This window comes from Rhinichthys klamathensis, unplaced genomic scaffold (assembly GCF_029890125.1).
Source record: "Rhinichthys klamathensis goyatoka isolate OS25496 unplaced genomic scaffold, OSU_Roscu_1.1 h1tg000329l_1, whole genome shotgun sequence".
Lineage (NCBI taxonomy): Eukaryota > Metazoa > Chordata > Actinopteri > Cypriniformes > Leuciscidae > Rhinichthys > Rhinichthys klamathensis.
Genome location: NW_026606844.1, coordinates 1,302,234 through 1,326,430, shown reverse-complemented (window position 1 = coordinate 1,326,430; position 24,197 = coordinate 1,302,234). Strand labels below are relative to the sequence as shown.

Here is a 24,197-nt window from a genome sequence, read left to right as displayed (position 1 = left end):
CACAGGGTTATGTGATGGAGCTTCTCCTCACTCTTGAGTCAGTCGTGGATAATCTAGCTGAGTGTCTGAAGAACAATGACTTATTTGTCATACTACGGTAAGTTTCTGCCGTATAACATTAACCCTGTAAAACCTGACACATGACACAAAAAAAATCTATTTTTTATTCAAGTTTATTGAAACATTAGACAATTTTTTAATTCTAAAACAAAAACTGTTTGCATATGTGTTTGTGTTGAGTATCATATTTCATACAGCAGACTTTATGGCTTATATAGTATGATATAGGAGAATATGGAGCTCACCACATTTTATTCAGGGGGCCAAACCGAGCAAAAATATGCAATTTGGTACAGTTACTGACATTTATATTGCCAAAATGTAAGTTAAAATTCTGGTAGCTTGTAATGCAAATACATGATGTTTAAATATCAGTTGTCATATATCTCTGAATATTATGTCTTAATAAAATATTAAAATGCTTTATGATCAAAGCTTTGTAGTTTTAATTGTAGGGGGCAAAACATATGATGCAGTGCAATACAATTATGATTGAGAGATGTACAAATAAACTCCTCAAAAGCCTGGTGTATCATAATTGATACTCACATTTTAATATGATTTTTCTAAAAAAAAATTAGATGTGGATAATCAAGCAAAAGCAAACACAGGTTACTTCAGTCCAGTAAGTGTTCATGTTGAAATGTTACTAACAACGTGTAACGTCTAACATGTAACATTACCTGAAACTGTATGTTTTTGCATTTATACTAAAAAGCTTTTTACTTGCTAAAAAAAAAGTATAAACTATCAATCAGATGACAGAAGGTTTGTACCTGGCTACAACAGTTTTTTCAGCAAAACTAAAGAGGGTTTATAAATTTGTGTTTCTAATATGATCCAAGATGCTTTGTTCCCTGTTGGTGATAAGTCTGTGTTCCTGCAGGGCATCTTCACCAGATCTTCCATCCAGTGGCAAGTTAACGCTAAACCGTAAGAGCACCAGTCAGCTGGACCTGATTCCAGGATCAGGCATGACTCCTGAGCGAATACGCCACCAGCGTAGCTACTCCGTACCCAAGCGCTTTGGCGAGGTTGAGCGTTCCTCTGAGGTTCCCCGGAGTGCCACGCTAGACCGCATCCACCATCACCAGAGCAATTTCTCCAAGCTCCAATCCCTGTCCTCATCCTCCTCCAGGGACAACGTGGTCTCCACCGACCCAGCCAACGCCAACCATCCTCGCAACCTGCTAGCCACCATCTTTTGGGCAGTGGTGTCACTCATGGAGTCAGACTTTGAGTTTGAGTACCACATGTCCCTCAGGTTGTTAGGGAAGCTGCTAGGCCACATTTCTTTAGATAAGCAGGAATACAAAGAAAAGCTGGAGAAGATCCAGATCCAGCTAAAATGGAAGGAGTTCTCTGGGCTTCAGCAGTTGCTTCTGAAGGGCTTCACCTCTGCGAACACTACAGAACTTACCTTGGAGCTTTTCAGCCAGCTCACACCCGTCTCACGGCTACCAGTGGTGGACACCTCCCAAGCCATAGGTAGACCTTTTGTTATACTGCCAGAAAAATGTATCATTCTAAAATAATTCTCTATTAATCCACCAAGGTTCATGTTAAGTGGGATTATGAAAGCAAATCTGCTATTACCCTTCAGGTTTCCCATTGAATGTGCTCTGCCTCATCCCGCATCTTGTGTTACACTTTGACTCACCTACTCAATTCTGTAAGGACGTGGCTGAGAGAATTTCCCAGGTCTGTTCCTGTTACTCTGGCCTTAAATCACACTATATAATTTTATACCTCAGAATCAGAATCTACAGCACATTTGTTTACTGAAAATCACTCATTTTGATTGACAGATTTGCCTTGAGGAAAAGAACTCCAAGCTGTCCAACCTCGCCCATGTGATGACACTGTATAAAACACACTCTTATACCCGAGACTGCTTCTCCTGGGTCAATGTGGTGTGCCGCTACCTACATGAAGCCTTCAGCGACAGCACACTCAGCATGGTTACTTACATGTCGGAGGTAGGAAGCAAATAAAAGTGAATTATACAACATTTAAAATTTTAAGAAAAAAAAAAAAAGTGTTTATAAGACAAGAATTTGAAGGAATTGCGGACATGCACATTCTTTGCGTTTAGGGAAACTTTACTTTATAATACTTTCTGTGTTTTGTAAACAGTTGTTGGAGAAAGGATTACCCAGCATGCAACAAACTCTTCTGCAAATCATCTACAGTCTACTGAGTCACATGGACCTGAGTGGCATTCAAGCCAAACTCTTCAACATGGAGGTTCTAACAACCATAGAGAAGTTTGTTCAGGTGTGACACCGCTAATTTATCACATACACAATTTACTTATGGAATTTTTTTCGTAACTTAAAATATATTATAAAATTAATTATTTGGTAGATGCTTTTATCCACCTACAATGTAGTGTTATATTATGTACAATTATAGAAAAATACTATTGTTTTTATTGATTAATATTATAGCTTTTATTTTGTATGTATTTTAATATAGATTTTTTTTTTTTACATTTTCTGTTTAGCTTTAATTCTTTATTTATCTATTTAGTTTCTATTTTCTAATTTTTTTTTTTTAATTTCAGTTAGTTGCCAAGGCATCATTTTTTATATATTTTTTTTTTTTTTTATTTTTTTTTTTTTTACTTTTTTGTGTAAGTTTATTCAGCTAATATTTATTTTTGACTTTTTGATCTTTATTTCAATAAATGAAAACAATTTGAATAGTTTTACTTCAAAATAACAACAGTGCATTTGACCAGTTTGTGTGTTCTCTGAGAATCACATATTTATTGTGGGTGCTTCTAAAATTAGTCTCAATGATTACATTTAACTGGTTCATATCATCTAGTCTAAATAAATGTACTTATTGCATAATAGTGTTTTATAGGGTTTCTACTGTAAAACTTTAAGCTGTCTTACATCCTTGGTAAAACCACTGGTTTTCCATCTCTCAACCTTTCATTCAAAGGGAGAAAAAAATAGAGAAAAAAAAAAACACAACCTTGTGCCAGGGCTATAAATCCAAAGGCACACCCAGCAGCAGTCTATAAACAGTCAGTCCTATTGGCTGCTGTCCACATTACTGAGGCCTTCAGTGTGGCCTCACAGCAAAGACGCTCCTCTGAACTTCTGCTGCTCTCGCCGGGCTCGTGTGTTTATCTCGGCAGAAGAAGAGACGGCTACTGCTCGTGAAGATGGATTGACTGTATGTAATGCTTTGGGAGGTGAGCATGTTTCGTCCTTAAGGAATAACTTAGCTGTTTTGTGTTTGTTTCTGTGACTTTAGACTGCACACTGGAAGGAAGCCTTGAACATATTAAAGCTGGTGGTCTCCCGCTCGGCTAGTCTGGTTTCGCCTTCGTCCCCGCTGAGTAACGCATCCACAGTGGATGTCAGGCGTGTGTGGGACACGCCCTCCAAAGCCCTGCCTGGAAAGACCCTTGACTTTCACTTTGACATTTCAGAGGTATGACATTTCTCTCTGTCCTTCTTTATTGTCATTATACAGTACAAGTCAAAAGTTTGGCTGAATTAATTTGTCTCATGATCTGTAAAACCCTAAGACTTATCCTTCAAAGCTTGAAATTAGTTTTGTAGCAACCAAAAAGTACCTAGCATGCATATTAATACTGTTTATAAACCATCCCAAGATGCACCTCATAAAGTTGGTTGTGCAGGACTGGATTCTAGGAAAAGGGTGGTGACTTTGAAGGAGCTAAAAATATTTTTCATCACAATATAATTTCCTTTTATAGTTCCGTTATTTAATAGTTTTTCTCTGTCTTATAATAATAATAATAATAATAATAAAACTACTACTACTACTAATAATAATGAAAATAATAATAATAGTTATTAATTAGCATTAGCAAAGTAATTATCATTATTATTATTATTTCAATTTATATAGCGCTTTTAATTGCTCACACTCTCAAAGCGCTGTACAATACAGGAAATTCTAAGACCGAAAAAACACTAAATAATATTTTTGTTATTAATTTTATCATTTTAAAAATTACTTTATAGAATTCGAAAGATGTTCTTTTGAGTGGTGATGTACGTTGATGACGTATGATGTAAGTTAGTGAAGTGAGAGTTGGTATAAAGGTTGTAAAAGTGAGTCATGCCAGCAAACCACCAAATACTGGCATCCTCTCTGGGTTTGTCCACATTTTCCAAGGTGGAGCTGTGCAGTTTTTTTTATGTTGTTTCTCCTTTGTATTAGTTTTCTCCTTTAATATTATTTTACAGTAACAGTTGTTTTAATGCAAACTCTGAAGGTTCGGTCTTCTGTTCGAAACTTGATGGAAATATCAACGACCTGGTCTCATTAAAGTTTGGGAACCAAACAGGGAGCTATTTGTGTAATGCATGAATTCCAGGAAATGATGTCACTCCGGCTGTGGCGTTTTTGCATCCAGAGCGGCGAGGGCTGGACAGCCCTTCCAAAGTCTTAAAGCAGACTCCTCTGCCCTCTGTCAAATACCTCTGGGACACATTTTGGCTCTTGCAAGTGGGCGAGACAGTAGAAAAAAAACCTCAGTTCTGACAGGGAACTCAAAACAAGCTCGATCCCATCCCAGCAGAAAGGATTTCACAGGAATTAAGGGCAGGTGAATTCAATAAGGAAATCCTGACATTCCCACAAGCTTTGTTTGGCTTGCTTTATTGAAGTTCTCTTTTTCTAAATCTCAACGAGACACAGAGGAGCAGGACCATTGAGAAAAGACATCCACTTTTTCCAGCAGGTTCTGAATTGTTGGTGGGGATCTGAGGCAACTTGAAGTTATCAAAAGGAGTGCTCTGAAATAAAGACTCTTGGGCCGAGGGCCACAATATTAGGATATGAAAAGAAAAGAGCAGACGTGAAATCTCTGGGCTTAAATGGTGCGTTTGTGTGTGTTTTAGACACCGGTGATCGGCCGGCGGTATGACGAGCTTCACGGTTCCCCGAGGCAAGATGGGAAGAACGGAGGAGGGGTTGCCGTGACTCGCAGTACCTCCTCTACATCTTCGGGCTCTTATCAAAACAACCACGTGCTGGTGCCTGTCAGCTGGAAACGACCCCAGTCCTCACAGGTGAGCACTCACAGATACGCTCATTGAATTTCTAAAGTTTGCTATAGAACAGTGCAAACATACTTTTGCATTTGTATATTCCCTATATTTGAATGTTTTATTTATTATTTTATTTAATTTGTTTAAATGTAATTGTTTTTATTTTAAATGTAATTTAATTTATTTATTTTGTTCATTATTTTTAATGTATTTATTTTTGTGTAATTTATCTCCCAATTTAGAAACGGACTCGTGAGAAGTTGGTGAATGTATTAACCTTGTGTGGCCAAGAAGTTGGACTCACCAAAAACCCATCTGTAAGTGACATAAATGTTATCCACCCAGTATTAAATGTTAGAAAATATGTCAGAACCAGATCGCAAAGTCAATGTTGATTCGGCAATGCTAATTGCATTGAATTAATGTTACAAAGTGATGTTGGTTTAAAATCACTTTTGCACCCACAATTAATGTTGAAACAATGGTGAGATTTCAACAAAAAAAATCTATTCTAATGTCATTAAATCAACGTTATGAAGTGATGAATTAATGTATTTCATTAGATTCAGTAACAATAAATCAAAAGAAAATAACAAGCAAGCAAAACAAAGAAACAGATAAATAATAAGATAGATGCACCATTGTTTGAAACCCATAGAAGTCATGTATGTCAAGTGGTTCAACAAACAAGACTTCAATATAGGATGCAACCGTGTTTTCTCTCTACTGAGAAAGCATCAGTTAAACTACTGAGAAATGCACATCAGTGCGCATTTTCAAACTACAATTGGTGGTTTTCAACAATTTTTCACTAGACTTGCTAAAATCATGAAGGCCACCCCTAAACCAAGCCCCAGTGGATTAGAACAAATCGGGTAAAGTGGTTGAAAATGCCCCACTAATTGAGAAACACCCACGAGTGTTCTGCAGAGATACAAACCTGCATGATCTTGTGGTCATCAACTACAAATCACTGTTAGTTAAATGCTATGTCCAATGTCTCCACCCATGTGTGCTACTGGGTTTCATAAAAAGTTCAATGCTGATCCAACACACTTTAAAAATTTAAATGTCAATCTCAACCAAAATAATGGTTTGGATCAAAACTCAACATTGTATCAATGTCACCGTGTTATTTGAGAAATCATACTGAAGCACTTCCTACAGGTGATTTTCTCATCCTGTGGGGAACTGGACCTAATTGAGCACCAGCCCAGTCTGGTGTCCTCTGAGGACGGCTCACGGGACACAGAAAACATGGATGACACCACTTCAGAACAGCAGTTTCGTGTATTCAGGGACTTTGACTTCCTGGACGTAGAACTGGAAGATGGAGAGGTGAGAACATATTTTAAAAAATTCAACCAAAACAATCTGATCCCTCTTGCTTGTGAAGACTTTTGACTTCCAAATGACTTGGGTCGAACTTTGTTTTTCACTGCAGTAAAGTGAATCTTTGGGGAAAGCAATGCTATGCATTAAACTTTTAAAAAGCGTTAGTCAGAGTTAAACTATTGTGCTGTTTGCTCAATACAACTGTAACTTTCTTTAACTTTCTTTGTAATACAATCTCCTCTCCTTGTCTATGTCTGTGCCATCAAGGAGATGCAGGTAAGCCCAGGAATCCTCCAGTGTTGTGCTGTGTGCAGTAGGACAAGACCATATTGTGATGCATGTCCATAATACTGCCTAGAAACTTAATGTTGTGTTGCGTTACAAAAACATAAATGATTTTGACCATTTCCTCACCAATGAAATGTGCAAAAGTTCCCACAGAATTATTTATTTTTTTATGAATTATTTCTTTACAACACACTTAAAGTTTGGGGTCAGTAAGTCCTGTTTCTCTTTTTTTTTATACAGTACATTCATAATATACCCATTAACTCACAATGTCAAATTAGTGTAAATGAATACTTTTTTTCAGCAAGGATTCATAAATCTGACCATAAAGACATTTATAATGTTACAAAAGATTTCTATTCGAAATAAATGCTGTTCTTTTGAACTTTCTATTAATTAAAAAAATGTATCACAGTTTCATTGATAACATTGATAATAATAAGAAATGTTTCTTGAGTAGCAAATCAGCATATTGGAATGATTTCTGAAGGATCATGTGACACTGAAGACTAGAGTCATGATGCTGAAAATTCATCACATGAATAAATTACATTAAAAAATTAAAACAGAAAACAGTTATTTTAAATTGTAATAATATTTCACAATATTACTGGTTTTGCTGTATTTTTTATCAAATAAGTGCAGCCTTGGTGATCATGTTATTATATATAACAAATGTTACTGACCCCAAACTTTTGAACGATAGTGTATTTGAGAAACTTTAAGAATTAACTGGTGGGTAACATCTAAAAAATGTTTTGTCACCCCTTATGCAGTTTTTATTAGATTTCAACATGTCTGCATTTTAACAGCTTGGCTGTCTTATGAAATCATGCGAGTCAGTGCATTGAGGTCATTCTGCAAATTTGCTGAGGCTGCAATGCCGCAGAGACACATTCAAAAAGGCAGATTCAGCCTTATAAATTTGAAGAGTTTTATTTCATGGCTGTTTGAAGCCATCATATTTTCATTCCAAACTTAGATGTAACAGTATCAAAACCTTTTGTATTTGTCAAGTATGATTATAAAAGAAAGTAATTAAAAATGACTGTGCAGTGAAAGTATACTCCTAACTTTTTGCATTTACGTTCAGTGTTTAAGCAAGCTGCCAACTGCTGAACTGGATCTGTGTAGGAATGTAAATGTTGACTCTTGACTCTGATGTCAAGGCATGTGGCTGCAGTGATAACTTGAGCCTCTTCCAAAGGAAATGGCCTTCAGGCACTTTATTACTTACTTTACTGATACACAAATGTGTTCCTGTATTGCTGTTTCACTACTGTTTTAATCCTTTATATACATATATATATTTATATATACAGTATATATATATATATATATATATATATATATAGAGAGAGAGAGAGAGAGAGAGAGAGATATATGTAATATGAAATATGGCCTTATATAACAAACTCACTGACTGAGCACCTTCACATATAGAGCATGCTGTAGCCTATGACTGTCCATTTTGAAATATGGTTTTGCACAATATACCCATTCAGAGGACTCTTTATTTCTCCCACTCTTTCTCTGACAGGGTGAGACAGTTGACAGCTTTAACTGGGGTGCGCGTAGGCGTTCCATTGACAGTCTGGACCAGGCTGAAGCCCACCCAATGGAGGAGGACAGCCAGCTCTCAGGAAGTTCACCAAGCCTGTTTCCAATCGTCCATGATGATTCTGACGAGTCTTCTGAGGAAGAGTCTCTCACAGCCAGCCAGATCCTCACAGCCTCACAGCTAGTAATGTTGAATTTGGTTTTCCTACATAGTTTTGCTTTCAGATTAACTGTTTAAAGTTGAGGACAAAGCATAACATGCCTTTTCTAGCACATTTAGCCTAAATTCAGCATGAATTTAAAATCTTGCAACAATATCTCTTTTCTGGTGTTGTGTTCACCGGCACAAGGGTGGGATAACCTGTCACTCACATGAGATCACAGCATTAGCATACTGCAATGATCCCATCTATTCTCGATGGACAAAATTAAGTCCCACCCCATTTGTTCTTGTCCGAGAAGCTATTTCACTCAGATATAGGAAAGAAAAGACTATCACAACTTCCATTTTGTTCCAACTTTAAACAGAATATTCAGTGGAAAATAATGTAGGGAGGATTTTATCCATAGGATTTTGTCCATTTTATGTCTATAAGATGGTGTCCGAGAGAGCTCAATGCACTCCAACTGAAGAAAACATGCAAATAGAAAAAACACAAACAAATTAAGAAAACATCTCCATCAGTTTGACAACACATGTGCTGCAAATACTCACGACGCAACCAAATACAGAAACACGCTGCAAATAAATACAGAAACACGCTGCAAAAACTCATGACGCAACCAAATACAGAAACACGCTGCAAATACTCACAACACAACCAAATACAGAAACACGCTGCAAATAAATACAGAAATACGCTGCAAAAACTCATGACGCAACCAAATACAGAAATACACTGCAAATACTCACGACCAGGGTGCGATTTGTGAAAAAAAAAGAGGGGGGGGGGGGGGGGGGATGTTTTGAAATTTTTTTATTTATAAAAATAAATGAACATGAACTTCATCACTGCATTTGCAGGAATTGTAAAATCTTTTTTCTTATTAACTCATGAAGTAGCCTAACGCAATATTTTTACTCTAATAGCTTATCTTTCTCCACACATATGAACTTGATCATGCACAGTTCACATAACAGCGCTTTACTTAGTTTAATAGGCTTGGCTACTTCTATATATCAGCCTCTGCTGAACCACGGATTGATGCTGAGCTACAGTGAAATGATAGAAAAGACAGATGCATTATCTGTGTTAGTCAATTCGCCTCATTCGCGCCGCAAGACCTCTAGACGCACATAAACGCGTCTTTACATTGACTTAACATTGAAATCACTCGCGCCAGATGCTCAAGAGTGAGTGAGTAATAAAAAAATCTTCGCTTTAGCCTCAATTGAGTGAAACACCGTATGTGTAACTTCGGCCATTCTCAGTGGTGTGACTGGGACACTAACTCTGCTTGTCATCATAGAAACAGATAATCAGATTGTGATGTTTATTCTGAATATGCTGGCTTCCTTTCGACACACAGCTCCACTGCCCAGCGGACCTGCAACCGTCTCGCAAGTGTTGATTGGCTATTACTCGTGAGGTGTAACCAATCAGATAGCGCCGTGGGCGGGACATTGAGCAAGTCTGCAGAGTGGTGATTACAGAGAGGCTGCGGCAGGCCGGCAGCTATGTCAATGCCAGCCAAAGTAGCGCCTTTTAAAATAAAATTGACTTTAATCAAACCACGGATCCGTAATAAGTTTTGTGATCCGTCTCGCCACTAGTGTAGTAGCACTGATCACTTTGAGGGGGGGATAAATTTATACGACACAATTAAATACAGAAACACGCTGCAAATACTCATGACGCAACCAAATACAAAAACACGCTGCAAATACTCATGTACCAAATACAGAAACACGCTGCAAATACTCATGACGCAACCAAATACAGAAACACGCTGCAAATACTCATGACGCAACCAAATACAGAAACACGCTGCAAATACTCATTACACAACCAAATACAGAAACACTGCAAATACTCACTACGCAACCAAATACAGAAACACGCTGCAAAAACTCATGACGCAACCAAATACAGAAACACGCTGCAAATACTCATGACGCAACCAAATACAGAAACACGCTGCAAATACTCATTACACAACCAAATACAGAAAAACACTGCAAATACTCACGACACAACTAAATACAGAAACACTGCAAATACTCACGACACAACTAAATACAGAAACACGTTGCAAAAACTCACTACGCAACCAAATACAGAAACACTGCAAATACTCATGACGCAACCAAATACAGAAACACTGCAGATACTCACTACGCAACCAAATACAGAAAAACACTGCAAATACTCACGACACAACTAAATACAGAAACACTGCAAATACTCACGACACAACTAAATACAGAAACACGTTGCAAAAACTCACTACGCAACCAAATACAGAAACACTGCAAATACTCATGACGCAACCAAATACAGAAACACTGCAGATACTCACTACGCAACCAAATACAGAAAAACACTGCAAATACTCACGACACAACTAAATACAGAAACACGTTGCAAAAACTCACTACGCAACCAAATACAGAAACACTGCAAATACTCACTACGCAACCAAATACAGAAAAACACTGCAAATACTCACGACACAACTAAATACAGAAACACGCTGCAAATACTCACGACACAACCAAATACAGAAACACTCTGCAAATATTCACGACGTAACCCAATACAGAAACATGTCGCAAATTATCATGACAACCAAATACAGAAACACACTGTAAATACTCACGACACAACCAAATACAGAAACACGCTGGAAATACTCACGACACAACCCAACACAGAAACACGCTGTAAATACTCTCAACACAACCCAATACAGAAACGCGCTGCAAATACTCACAATGGCCCTCATTTATCATTCTTGCGTAGAAACGGGCGTATATGTTGGCGTAAGATTATGCTTACACTCCTCTCACCGCCTGATTTATGAAGCTGTGCGTACCTTTGAAATCCAGGTGTACGCAATGCCTGCCCTTGATAAATCCCGCGGCTGAAAACGATCGTCATTAGAATAACACGCCCCTATATATTCAAGTCTCCGCTTCCCCCACGCCCTCATTTTACGCCATGTACACACGGAAGACGGCAAAGAAGAGAAACTTCTCTGACGTGGAGCCGAAATGACCTATCACAATGCAATATTTTACAGCACGTCTTTTGAATTAGCATTCAATTTCGAATCACGTTACATGTATTGGGGTGTACAATAGTGATGATGATGATGTGATGTGGAGTAGGCCTACCATTCATTCACATTAATAATTGCATGACAATTTGTAATATTCTTATTATTAGTATGATTTGTATTATTAATGACGCTTATTGTTATTTAGAAGAAGAATGTCATTATTATTATTTGTGTTATTATTATTATTTAAAAGAAGAAGAAGAATGTATTTTTTATTATTTTGTCAGTCTGAATTATTTTTTGGTCATTGAAAGCCTTTCGTTACCGAACCTAGTCCGTGCGCACCTGCCGGGCCTAACCATGAAACGTCAGGGTAAAGCGCACAGGCTCGCAACTGAAGGAATACATATGCTTACAAATCAAATGCTTTGGTAAAGTCACACAAATTAAACATTGAAGTCCATGTTGCACAAAAATAAACACTGAAGTTTATAATTACTATGTTGTTGTTTTTTTGTTTTACAGTGGGTCATAATATATAATATCTTTTAGTTTGTCAGTGCATTTTGTGGTGTTAGGAATTGTTTTTCTGCGCATTCCCGCACTAACTCAAAACGTGCATACACCACCTCCTGAGCTGGCGTAGGATTTGAGCGTGCCGTACGCCAACGTCCATCTTGATAAATCTCAAAGTCACCGTGGTTTTGGGTGTACGCCAGGTGTACGCTGGAAATTTGGTGTATGCACTTTTGATAAATGAGGGCCAATGCATATACAATCAGGATGTTAAAATAAAACAAAAACTCAGGTCATTGACAACACCACTGAAAAGTACACACTGAACAATACGCAGTCCCAGCCAGGTTCATCACTTGTTGGGCTCCCTTTGAAACATTTCTGTGCTATTTGCAGCGTGTTTCTGTATTTGGTTGCATTGTGAGTATTTGCAGCACATGTGTTGCCAAACTGATGAAGATGTTTTCTTAATTTGCTGGTGTTTTTTCTATTTGCATGTGTTTTCTTCAGTTGCAGCGCATTGAGCTATCTCGGCCACTGTTCTATAAAGTCTAAATAAACTCTATTTCTCATTTCAGAATGTCAGCTTGTCTCCTACTGAGGAACTTAACCCCATGGACTCCCCGCCTATCTCCTTTGACAACACCCAAGCTGACCCAATTCCTCTTTCCACCCCAACACCCAGCTTTGAGATCTCACTACCCGAGGGCTCAAACCATCGGGTGAATAAGAGCTTCAAAATGGCTGACCTTTGGGGGCAGACACATTCTTACTCATACCGTACCTCTGTCCTAGAGTTTTTCCATTAACATGGCTAAAAAAGAATAATATCTTTCTGTGCTTGCTTTATCTGTCTGGCTCTGCTTTTAGCATTAAATGATTTAGGTAGTAGTTGGCTGATACTCTTTTTCGATTGCAGGCTTTTTTAAATTTTTTAGAATGGGGCATTAGATTAATGTGCAAAGCAGCATAGAGTTGCAAGTACTTCTTGCTCTTCAAAAGCTCCCTGTTTCTATCTGCTAACCATTTCTCCGCTAACTGCTTTTCGTCTCTGAGGCCTACCACTGCCTACCACAGTCTCAGAGAGAGGCTCTGGATGAGCCACTAGAGCAATGTGTATGGCTTCTCTCTGGGTGGCAAGGCTGTAACATCACTCACATGCTAAATGCTAGGGGTGCAAATAAAGAGAGTGTACCCATTGCCTGTGGCCATAAACATGAGACCAGACCAATCAGGTGTTGGTCCTTATTTTTAAAGGTCTCTTAATATATCTGAATCTGACATTATAAAAAAAAAAAAAAAAAAAAAAAACACAGACTAAAAAGAGAACCAATTCTCGTCATGAAGAGTTTTAGTTTTGAAAGGTCAGTGAAATCTATCTGTAAAATTATGTTGTTGTTTTTAATAATTTTTTATTTTTATTTTATTACTCTGTTTTTTTATCGACTTCTGTATTTTGGCCAAGATCACCATATTTCAACTTACTGCTCAGACTGAGAAAGTTAGCCACATAATCTGATCTTTTCATAATAATATTTATATTTATAAAATAATATATTTTGTTGCCACAGCTTTTTTTCCTGTAACTAATCTGTAATGCATTTGCATTGGCCATAAATGCTTTATACTTATTAAGATTTTCTTACTTCCTGTCCCAAACTAGGCTGAGGATTCAGCTGAAGAAGAGGAAGCCATTGTTAATGAGAACGATATCTCGCTCTGCATTTGTGAGTCGCCGCCTACCTGCAGTTGTTCTGACATCCTAACAGGGGACGCACCACAAAGTGAAGACAACTGCTTTATTGATGAGATAAGCCGTGTACCCAGGTACTGTATGTGAGGTTCAAACTCCCAACGTGCATAATTCTGTTTCAGTCTTGGTAGAAAAGTCTGGAAAAGTCAAACTGACCACATAATTAACTTCCTCCAGTGGGTTTGGAGACCAGCTCAGCTCTATGGCACAGGCAGAGGAGGAAAAGGAAGAGTTGTTGCTAGAGTCCCGTTCCTCCCCTCCGCCTTCTCCGTTTTTCTCCGCCATCCTGGCCGCCTTCCAGCCGACTGTGTGTGATGATGCAGAGGAGGCTTGGCGCAATCATCTCAACCAGCTGGTGGCCGACTCGGATGGTTCCTGTGCAGTTTACACCTTTCAAGTCTTCTCCTCACTTTTTCAGGTAACCCATAAGGCCAATTCACACCGCACAGACAAAACACCAACAAACACGTTTGATGGGTTTTGCCTGATCAGTGTGTTACCCCTGTTGGCGTTTGGGGTTTTCACCTGACTGACCATGTTCACTCAGTGTTTGCAACTTATGCTCATATACATAATATAATATACATAAATGATTAATTGATGTGGTTCATCTTAATAGTGGCAAGAGCTGTTTTTGTTGGCTGTTTTCTTGATCTTGATTTTTTTTTTTTTTCATTAACTTGGATTTTCTTTGGTTCATCACACAAAGCTGACAACTAAGTAGTGCCAAAATTTTGGAAGACATGCAGCGTCTTTGATAGTAATTTATTGATGCTGTCAGCATGCTGGTGTGGGGCTGATTAAACAGGATATGTTGTTTCTGATCTCCAGAGTATACAGACCAAGTTCTGCACCTTGACATGTGACGCTGCTGGTTACCTTGGCGATGGCCTTCGTGGAATTGGAGCGAAGTTTGTAAGGTCGTCCCAGATGCTGACATCCTGCTCTGAATGTCCCACGTTGTTTGTCGATGCAGACACTGTGAGTTTCTCGTTTATATATGTATGTGCATGCTATATCTAGAATACAAATCAATTAAGTGCCAGCCCTAGTGTTTTGTACACTTTCAACCACAATTTGTATATGTGTGCATGCCATTTTGTAAAGCACTTATTACAAAAAGTATCTCTTAAATGTGTGTTTCAGATTGTGTCTTATGGACTCTTGGAGAAGATGAAGTTCAGTGTGTTAGAGCTGCAGGAGTATCTAGAGACCTACAACAACAAAAAGGAGGGAGTCATATCAGTATGTTCCAACAAGCATTATTTTACAAAAGCAATATTTTGGTCGTTTTCTATTTTTTTCAGTAAATACAATTTCTAAATTGTAAAATGTAATGTTGTTTTAATGTTTAAAATAAGTATCTCATGCTCACCAAGGCTGCAATTATTTGATCAAAAATACAGTAAAACAGTTAAAAAATATATATATTTTAATATATAATACTGTAATTTATTTCTGTGATGGCAAAAAGCTGAATTTTCAGCATCATGACTCCAGGCTTCAGTGTCACATGATCCTTCAGGAATCATTCTAAAATAAAGAATGCTTATAAAAGTACTCGTTTCTTAAAAACAATCTTACTGACCCCCAAACTCTTGAGCGGTAGTTTATAAGATTATATATACAAATATAAGCAATATATATATATATATGATTATCTTTGTAGATGTTTTAAATAAAAATGCTACAGCTTGTTCCTTTCAACTTTTTGTTATGCCTATGACTCTTCCAGTGGCTCCGCAACTGCAAGGCCAGCTTCCCCAAATGCACTGAAGATGGAGTGATCACCTACCAGCCCGCTGAAACAGAGGAGAAGGTATGAAACTCTGCCTTTTCAATATCATAACAGTTAGATTGTCTGCCATTCCAAAAAGAATAATAATATAGTTCAAACTAGAACTTTAACTAACAATTCAGCTGACACAACCTTAAAACGGCAGTGCGTCAGTGTACCACAAATATTGCATGCGTTTCTGTCTTTATTTCCTAAAGCAAATATACAGTAATACTCTATGTGAATGTTTTAGTGTGGTTGCATTGTCTACTGATTGATGCCAGTGTAATGTCCATTGTGTCCTGAGATATGAGTGAGATTAGTTGAATCAAATGTTTCAGATGCCATTTCAATGTCCCTCTTATATTTTCTGCGTTTCGATTGTTCTGTGATAGCTCTGTGAGTGACATCTCTTTTCTATCTGTCTGCTCTTTAACTTTACGCCTGTTTCAAATGCTAGCTGTGTTACTTCACAACAACGCCCCTTATTCTTATGTTTGATTTGGGGGTTATTCTCTGCTGGGCATTGATGAAGTTTGCAAAAACCCTGAAAAGGTTTTTTCCCTGACTCTATAGACCAGGGACCAGTTGCAATAACTTAGCCAGCACTATGCTAAGACTGTGTCTTAAGAACTAGTCTGACCAAGTAGCAGTTAGACAAGAGTAATCGGTCTCACTTTTCCAATTAGACCAATCTACCTTTTTCTTTAACTGACCTTAAAAAGATAGGACCAGTCTGGAAGATTAAAAAAAAATGAGATGACTAACTTTTAAGACTAGTCTAAGCAGTTTATGCAACCGGCCACTGTTTTCATCCCTTCAAGATCCACAAAGACGACCAGTTAAAACACTAAGCTCTCAATAAAAAAGGCATTTAGGATTTGTGAATAATTGGCATCTTGTTTTGTCACCCAGCACAGTCCCCATGCAAAAATAAAAATAAGAGGACATAGTTGTGAGCCTTTTTTTCTTTCTCTGCTTGTCCATGAACTTTTTCTGCTCATGCATGTTGGAGCCGTTGTTTGCTCATGCTTTATATTGCCAGTGCCACTGGGCTGCATGTTTTCACAATACTGTATATTCAATACTTCTCTCACTTCTCACCTTTTGTCTTGCAATGCCTGCTTTATAGCAAATGGAATCTCTTGCAGTAAGTTTAACAAAATCTTTTTTGTTAACGTCACATCTTCTTTTTCCCTTCTTCCAAATACCCATATTATACGAGCACTCCCAAATATTATAAAGCAAATCAGATTTCTTTCAAAGGTCTCATATTTTCTAAATGAAAATGCTGTTTTGCTAACATTAACAAGCTTGTATCCTTGTTAATGATTTGTTTCGTCTTCTATGCTAGAACTGTTCTGTAGTTCTTTCTTATATCCCAAGAAACTTACGAGACGTCTTAAACCAAATGTTGGTATTTATTCTATTTATGTATGTTTGTTCACAGCAACTGGAGCTTTGTCAAAGACTCTACAAACTCCACTTTCAACTGCTGCTGCTTTTTCAGTCTTACTGTAAATTGATCGGCCAAGTTCACGCTATAAACTCTATACCAGAGGTATGTGGATATCAGTGTCTTCTCATCTGAAAAGTCTAGCTTGCAAATCTTTATGAAATAGAATGGAGCCCCATACATGAAATGGGGAAATCTTGTGGCCACAAATTAAGAATTTGTTCCCACAGCTTCATTAGCTTGCTTGTTTTAGTTCAGTCATGGCCACATTGTTCTAATTTGTTCCCTTGTTTTTGTAAACTTGTGTCCAAAACTAAGAAACTAAGGTCTAGATTTACTAAACAAATTAGCATTAGAGCATAATCCCATAAAAGCGCCAATGGGAGTGGAAAGATCTGTGCATGATCTACTGACGACGCACACATAAAAGAACACAGACGCAGATAATCGTCAGATAATTTCCATAATAACCAAAACAATCTACCAAGAGCAGCGCAAATTTGATTCTGCTTCAAGACATGCTTTTTTGGGCAGAAAATAATGGCGCAAATACCAGTAAATCGACTAGCACAAACTTTAGTAAATCACCTTGCGTGATTCATTTAAATACTCTCCTCCCCGTTCATTTTGCGTCTGAAAGGGAAACTCCTACAAATGTATATGCAATAAGGTCAGCCACAAAAAATAACCCTGTCCATGCCTTTTTAGCGCAAATTTTTCTCTGCATGTTTTAAGTAAATCCTGACAGTATTTTTTTAACGCCAAAAGAGGGTTTGCGCAGGCGCAAGCTATTGGTAAATCTGACCATAAAATAAAAGGAGGGAATAAATAAGTACAATATGGCCACGATTTAACTAAATTACTAAACAAATATAACTGAATTACTAAACAAATTAGTATAATGTCGCAACGAGATAATTCAAATGAGGAAACAAGTCAATAAAATGCGGGTACTAACTGATAAATGGTGGGAAAAAACTCCTGGCCTCAATATCTGTATTTTTTTTTAATTATTATTATTATTATTTTTTTTCATATCATGTGCGGGGCTCCTTAAAATAGCAATATTTGCTCATTGTGTATGTTTGTAATGTTTTTACTAGTTACTAATTAGGTACCAATTAGCATTGTTGTTTTTTTTGGACATGTACAATGTTAATACCATTATACTTTGAACTTTGTTGGCGTACTATATAAATGCCATCATACATGAATATAGTAATCATTCTGTACTCTGATATCATCACTGTACTATGGTACCGCCACTGTATCTTTTTGGAAGGGTTCTAAAATAGTTTTTTTTCTCACAAAAGAGTCCATTTGATTGTCATTTATGTGTAATTGCTGTCCATTCTAGCTGCAGAATATGTCCAGAGAGTTGAGTGAGTTGAGGAGTAACCTGCGGGCAGCAGCAGCCTCAGTGGCCAGTGAGACAGCAGCCGAACAGAGAGATCCCACCACTGAATCCCCCTACAGCTCCTCTGAGGCTGCTGTACAGGCCATTCTAGAGAGCCTGAAAACCAACCAGTTCTCTAGAGCCATCCGTTATATACAGGAATGCAGGTAAACTTCCCACCGGGAGAAATGACTACAACTTATTGTTCTATAATGGAACCACCATAAATGTTTTAAAATAAAATTCCATCATCGTTTACTCACCCTCATGTCATTCCAAACCTGTTTGCATATCTTTCTGCAGACCACACACACACACAAAATATTTTAAAGAATACTAGTAACCAAACAGTTTTGGTTCATCATTAAATTCCATTGTATGCGCAAAAAAATCGACTCGGTTACTAACGTAACCTCGGTTCCCTGAGAAGAGGGAACGAGTATTGCGTAAGTAGCTTACGCTATGGGAAAACTCCTTTTCTCGAGAAATATTGAAGTCTTTATGTAAAACGCATTGCAGCTGCACAGCATACAGCAATGAGCGAGGGAGCTCGGTCATTGGCTGTGCTGCGGCAACTGCACGAACCAATGACGGGGCGACTCTGAACCCGCTTCCAATGAGCGTGCTTCGCGCCCGCGCGCGTCAGAGCCCGCCAAGATGGGCGTGGCCAAGGGCTATATATTGAGCGCCCCGTCGTCTGAGTTCTTTAGGTTCAATCGACTGAAGCGAACTGACCAAGCACAAGCACGGCAGCTTACGCAATACTCGTTCCCTCTTCTCAGGGAACCGAGGTTACGTTAGTAACCGAGTCGTTCCCTTTCGAGAGGTTCCTCTTATTGCGTAAGTAGCTTACGCTATGGGAACGCCATGTAAAACGCCGTGCGTGCTGACTTCGCTCTAATAAGCGGGAGGCAGATGCCTGAGCCTTTAAGCAAAGTAATTATCCACGAGCCGGCCGAAGGCGGGTTTTATAAGGGACAATGTGGAACGGCCCAATGGGCGCCCAGAGAAACACACATAAGCACAATTTCATGTACTGATATGTATGAAAAATCCTCTAAGTCAGTCAGAGACGGACCCTATAAGGGAGGAGATAATGTTCAGCATGTACACACTCCAGCCTATGCACAGCTAGACCGACAGTATGTTGGAGTGTAAAGAGGGGACCTGTAGGTTATAAAACCTGATAAATGTTGACGGCGAGGCCCAGCCTGCCGCCGCACAAATATCTTGAATGGGTATCCCACTCGACCACGCCCACGAGGAGGCCATGCCTCTCGTAGAGTGAGCTCTGACGCCCAAGGGGCACTGAAGGCCCTTGGCCTCATAAGCCAGCGCTATAGCATCAACTATCCAGCGCGATATTCTCTGCTTTGAAACAGCGAGACCTTTGGTGCGGCCGCCAAAGCATACGAACAATTGTTCTGTCTGTCTGAACAGGGCAGAACGTTCCAAATATACTCTGAGCGCCCTGACCGGGCAGAGTAAATTAGCGTCGGTTTCGTCTGCTGGAGACGATAGCGCGGCCAAAGATATCACCTGTGCCCTGAAAGGTGTAGAGAGCACCTTAGGAATATACCCGTGTTTTGGCCTGAGGACAACCCTGCTGTCATTAGGTCCAAACTCCAGGCAGGTAGCGCTTGATGACAGCGCGTGCAGGTCGCCCACTCTCTTGACTGAGGCGAGAGCCAGCAAGAGAGCAGTTTTGAGCGAGAGCTGTTTGAGGTGCACGGTTCGGAGGGGTTCGAACGGGGCACTCTTGAGTGCGTCCAGGACTGTGGCCAGGTCCCAGATCGGCACCGAGGGGGGGCGTGGGGGATTTATCCTCCTGGCGCCCCTCAGGAAACGAACGACTAGGTAGTTTTTCCCTAGTGTGCGTCCTTCTACAGGGTCGTGTGATGCCGCTATGGCAGCTACATATACCTTGAGCGTGGAGGGGGTTCGGCCTGCCTCCAACAGCTCTTGTAAGAAAACGAGCACACTCGGTACTTCGCATGTCTCAGGGTTCAGGTTCCTGGGTTTACACCAGTCACTGAACACCTTCCATTTCTGGGCATATAAGCGCCTCGTAGAGGGCGCTCGCGCCTCAGTGATGGTTCTCGACACTCCACTGGGGAGGTTCTCGGGAACCCGTTGAGGGGCCACGCATGGAGGGCCCACAGATCGGGGCGGGGATGGAGGATCATCCCGTTGGCCTGCCTGAGGAGGTCTAGCCTCAGTGGAATCGGCCATGGGGCAGATTGCATCATCTGCATCAGTTCTGGAAACCACGTCTGGTTCTTCCAGAGTGGGGCTACCAGGAGCACTGCACATTTCTCCTCCCTGATCCGACTGATGACCTGAGGTAGCATCGCGACCGGAGGGAAGGCATACAGCGGGCGGCTCGGCCAGATTTGGGCGAGCGCGTCTGTGCTCTTCGAAAAGAAGAGAGGGCAGTGCGCATTTTCCATGGAGGCAAAGAGGTCGACTTCTGCTCTGCCAAAGGTTTGCCATAACCACTGAATCGTCAGGGGGTGGAGAGACCATTCTCCTGGGAGAACTTTGTCTCTGGACAGCATGTCCGCTCCCTGGTTCAGAGCACCTGGCACATGCGCTGCTCTCAGCGAGCGCAGGTTGTGCTGGGACCATAGGAGGAGCTCCCTGGCCATCGAGTGCAGGGAGCTCGATCTGAGTCCACCCTGACGATTTATATGCGAAACTACCGTCATGTTGTCCGTTCGGACTAAGACGTGCTCGTCCTTCAAGTACGGGAGCAGGGCTCTGAGAGCCAAAGCGACCGCTTTCAATTCCAGACAGTTTATACACTCACCGGCCACTTTATTAGGTACACCTGTCCAACTGCTCGTTAACACTTAATTTCTAAGCAGCCAATCACATGGCGGCAACTCAGTGCATTTAGGCATGTAGACATGGTCAAGACAATCTCCTGCAGTTCAAACCGAGCATCAGTATGGGGAAGAAAGTTGATTTGAGTGACTTTGAACGTGGCATGATTGTTGGTGCCAGAAGGGCTGGTCTGAGTATTTCAGAAACTGCTAATCTACTGGGATTTTCACGCACAACCATCTCTAGGGTTTACAGAGAATGGTCCGAAAAAAAAAAAACATCCAGTGAGCGGCAGTTCTGTGGGCGGAAATGCCTTGTTGATGCCAGAGGTCAGAGGAGAATGGCCAGACTGGTTCGAGCTGATAGAAGGGCAACAGTGACTGAAATAACCACTCGTTACAACCGAGGTATGCAGCAAAGCATTTGTGAAGCCACAACACGCACAACCTTGAGGCGGATGGGCTACAACAGCAGAAGACTCCACCGGGTACCACTCATCTCCACTACAAATAGGAAAAAGAGGCTACAATTTGCAAGAGCTCACCAAAATTGAACAGTTGAAGACTGGAAAAATGTTGCCTGGTCTGATGAGTCTCGCTTTCTGTTGAGACATTCATATGTTAGAGTCAGAATTTGGCGTAAACAGAATGAGAACATGGAACCATCATGCCTTGTTACCACTGTGCAGGCTGGTGGTGGTGGTGTAATGGTGTGGGGGATGTTTTCCTGGCACACTTTAGGCCCCTTAGTGCCAATTGGGCATCATTTAAATGCCACTGCCTACCTGAGCATTGTTTCTGACCATGTCCATCCCTTTATGGCCACCATGTACCCATCCTCTGATGGCTACTTCCACCATGTCACAAAGCTCTAATCATTTCAAATTGGTTTCTTGAACATGACAATGAGTTCAGGTTTGTCCTATGCCCCTATAAATACAGCCAAAGATTTTCAAACTAAAGTGGACCTATTCAAGTTTCATCGGAGTCTTCAACTGAAAGCTTTGTACTACACTTCTGAAGCAGCTACTCGTACCTATGACAAGAAGGCAACAACATTCAAACCCAAGTCAACATTCATGCCAGGTTCATCTAATCCAACTTTGAACTCCTTCTACAAGAAAGTAATGTATGACATTGACAAGATCTTCACTTCAAAAAAACGAAAACAATATAATCTTTCAAAAGAAGAAGGAGAAGCTTTGAACTGGATTTCTAATAATGAAGAGCTAGTAATAAAAAGAGCGGACAAGGGAGGTGCTGTTGTTGTATGGGGCAGAGATCAGTATATTGAAGAAGCCTTGAGACAACTTCAAAACCGTGAGTACTACCAGTGCCTGAGATCCAATCCAATAGAAGTAATGACAAATGAACTGACTGATATTTTATCACATGCTAAAGATGAGGGATGGATTTCAAAAAATGAATGTGATTTTCTTTCCTGTAAAAATCCTAGGATTCCTACATTTTATATGCTCCCTAAAATACATAAAAATCTTGAAAATCCACCAGGGAGACCTATAATTAGTGGAAATGAATCTATTACAGAGCCAGCTTCAAAATTTGTTGACAGTTTTATCAAACCATTGGTTGGAAAACTTCCTTCATTTATTCAGGATACTACCCATGTATTAAATACCATTAAAAAGACTAAAACTACTGAATCATCTATTTTGGTGACCATGGATGTTGAATCACTGTATACAAACATAGACCATAAAGATGGACTGGAAGCACTATTATACTATCTGGATATGAGATCATCTACCGAAAGGACACCTGCATGTTTTATTATACAACTAGCGGAATGGACATTGAAAAACAACATATTTTTGTTTCAAGATAAATTCTATAAACAAATTAAAGGTACAGCTATGGGTGCATGTTTTGCCCCTAATTATGCAAATTTGTTTTTGGGATTTTGGGAAAAGAATTTTGTATTTTCTGACTTAAACCCATATTTAAAATATGTGGAGTGGTGGGGCAGATATATAGATGACATTATATTGATATGGACAGGATCGGAGGTGGATTTAATAGCTTTTCACGCTTATCTTAATAATACCAATGTAAATCTGAAGCTGAGTCTTGATTATTCACATACTCAGATTAATTTCTTGGACTTAAAAATCTTCAAAGAAAGTAGTGGTGCGCTGCATACTACTATATTTAGAAAAGAAACTGACAGAAACACTATATTGAGAGCAGATAGCTTTCATCCTTTATGGATGACCGAGAATATTCCTGTTGGCCAGTTCCAGAGGCTGAAACGAATATGTGATAAGGAAGAAGATTTTAACATCAGAGCACAAGACATGACTCAAAGATTTAAGGAACGGGGTTACAAAAATAGCGTGATTAACAAAGCATACAATAAAGTGAGAAACATCAGTAGAGACGAACTATTACAACAAAAACGTAAATCACAGGATCCAGATAACTCTGTATATTTCGTGACACAGTATAGCACAGAGGCAAACAGAATTAAGAAAATTATAAAGAAGAATTGGGAAATAGTTATGAGTGACCCTTATCTCAGGGAAGTCATGCCCGAATCTCCTTCCATTGCATTTCGGAAAGCACCAACAATTAAAGACAAAATAGTGAGAAGTCATCTTTCTCCTAAGAAAGCCAATACCTGGTTAAGTTCAAGTGCAGGAAATTACAGGTGTGGCAACTGTAATCACTGCGATAATATGATCAGGACAAAAACATTTAGAGACGTAACCTCTGACTCCGAACTGAAAATAAGATCTTTCATTAATTGTAATACCTCATTTGTGATCTACAGGTTAGAGTGTCCATGTGGATGTTTCTATATAGGGATGACGACTAGAAAACTAAAGATACGATTATCAGAGCATAAAAACGCCATTCGAATCTGTAACCCTCTATATCCTATGGCCATTCATTACAGAGATACAAACCATGGTAGTCCTAATACACTCAAGATAATCGGTATTGAAC

At 39.5% G+C, this 24,197-nt stretch overlaps 1 protein-coding gene across 5 annotated transcripts in view; it reads left to right on the top strand.

The window, feature by feature from the left end:
* frya (furry homolog a (Drosophila)) overlaps window positions 1–24,197 on the top strand; it is an 83,522-nt gene that overhangs the window by 52,699 nt on the left and 6,626 nt on the right. For 3 of the 5 annotated variants that reach the window (XM_056272018.1, XM_056272019.1, XM_056272020.1), the window contains 19 exons: window positions 6–97; window positions 947–1,548; window positions 1,664–1,761; window positions 1,869–2,039; window positions 2,197–2,337; window positions 3,331–3,510; window positions 4,953–5,123; window positions 5,345–5,419; window positions 6,270–6,440; window positions 8,266–8,469; window positions 12,602–12,745; window positions 13,687–13,850; window positions 13,954–14,194; window positions 14,608–14,757; window positions 14,923–15,021; window positions 15,512–15,595; window positions 16,686–16,703; window positions 17,004–17,114; window positions 18,367–18,572. In XM_056272018.1, the coding sequence (XP_056127993.1) occupies window positions 6–97; window positions 947–1,548; window positions 1,664–1,761; window positions 1,869–2,039; window positions 2,197–2,337; window positions 3,331–3,510; window positions 4,953–5,123; window positions 5,345–5,419; window positions 6,270–6,440; window positions 8,266–8,469; window positions 12,602–12,745; window positions 13,687–13,850; window positions 13,954–14,194; window positions 14,608–14,757; window positions 14,923–15,021; window positions 15,512–15,595; window positions 16,686–16,703; window positions 17,004–17,114; window positions 18,367–18,572 (3,122 nt within the window). The remainder of the gene's footprint in view (window positions 1–5; window positions 98–946; window positions 1,549–1,663; window positions 1,762–1,868; window positions 2,040–2,196; window positions 2,338–3,330; window positions 3,511–4,952; window positions 5,124–5,344; window positions 5,420–6,269; window positions 6,441–8,265; window positions 8,470–12,601; window positions 12,746–13,686; window positions 13,851–13,953; window positions 14,195–14,607; window positions 14,758–14,922; window positions 15,022–15,511; window positions 15,596–16,685; window positions 16,704–17,003; window positions 17,115–18,366; window positions 18,573–24,197) is intronic. The other 2 variants (XM_056272022.1, XM_056272021.1) reach the window with 1 other exon arrangement.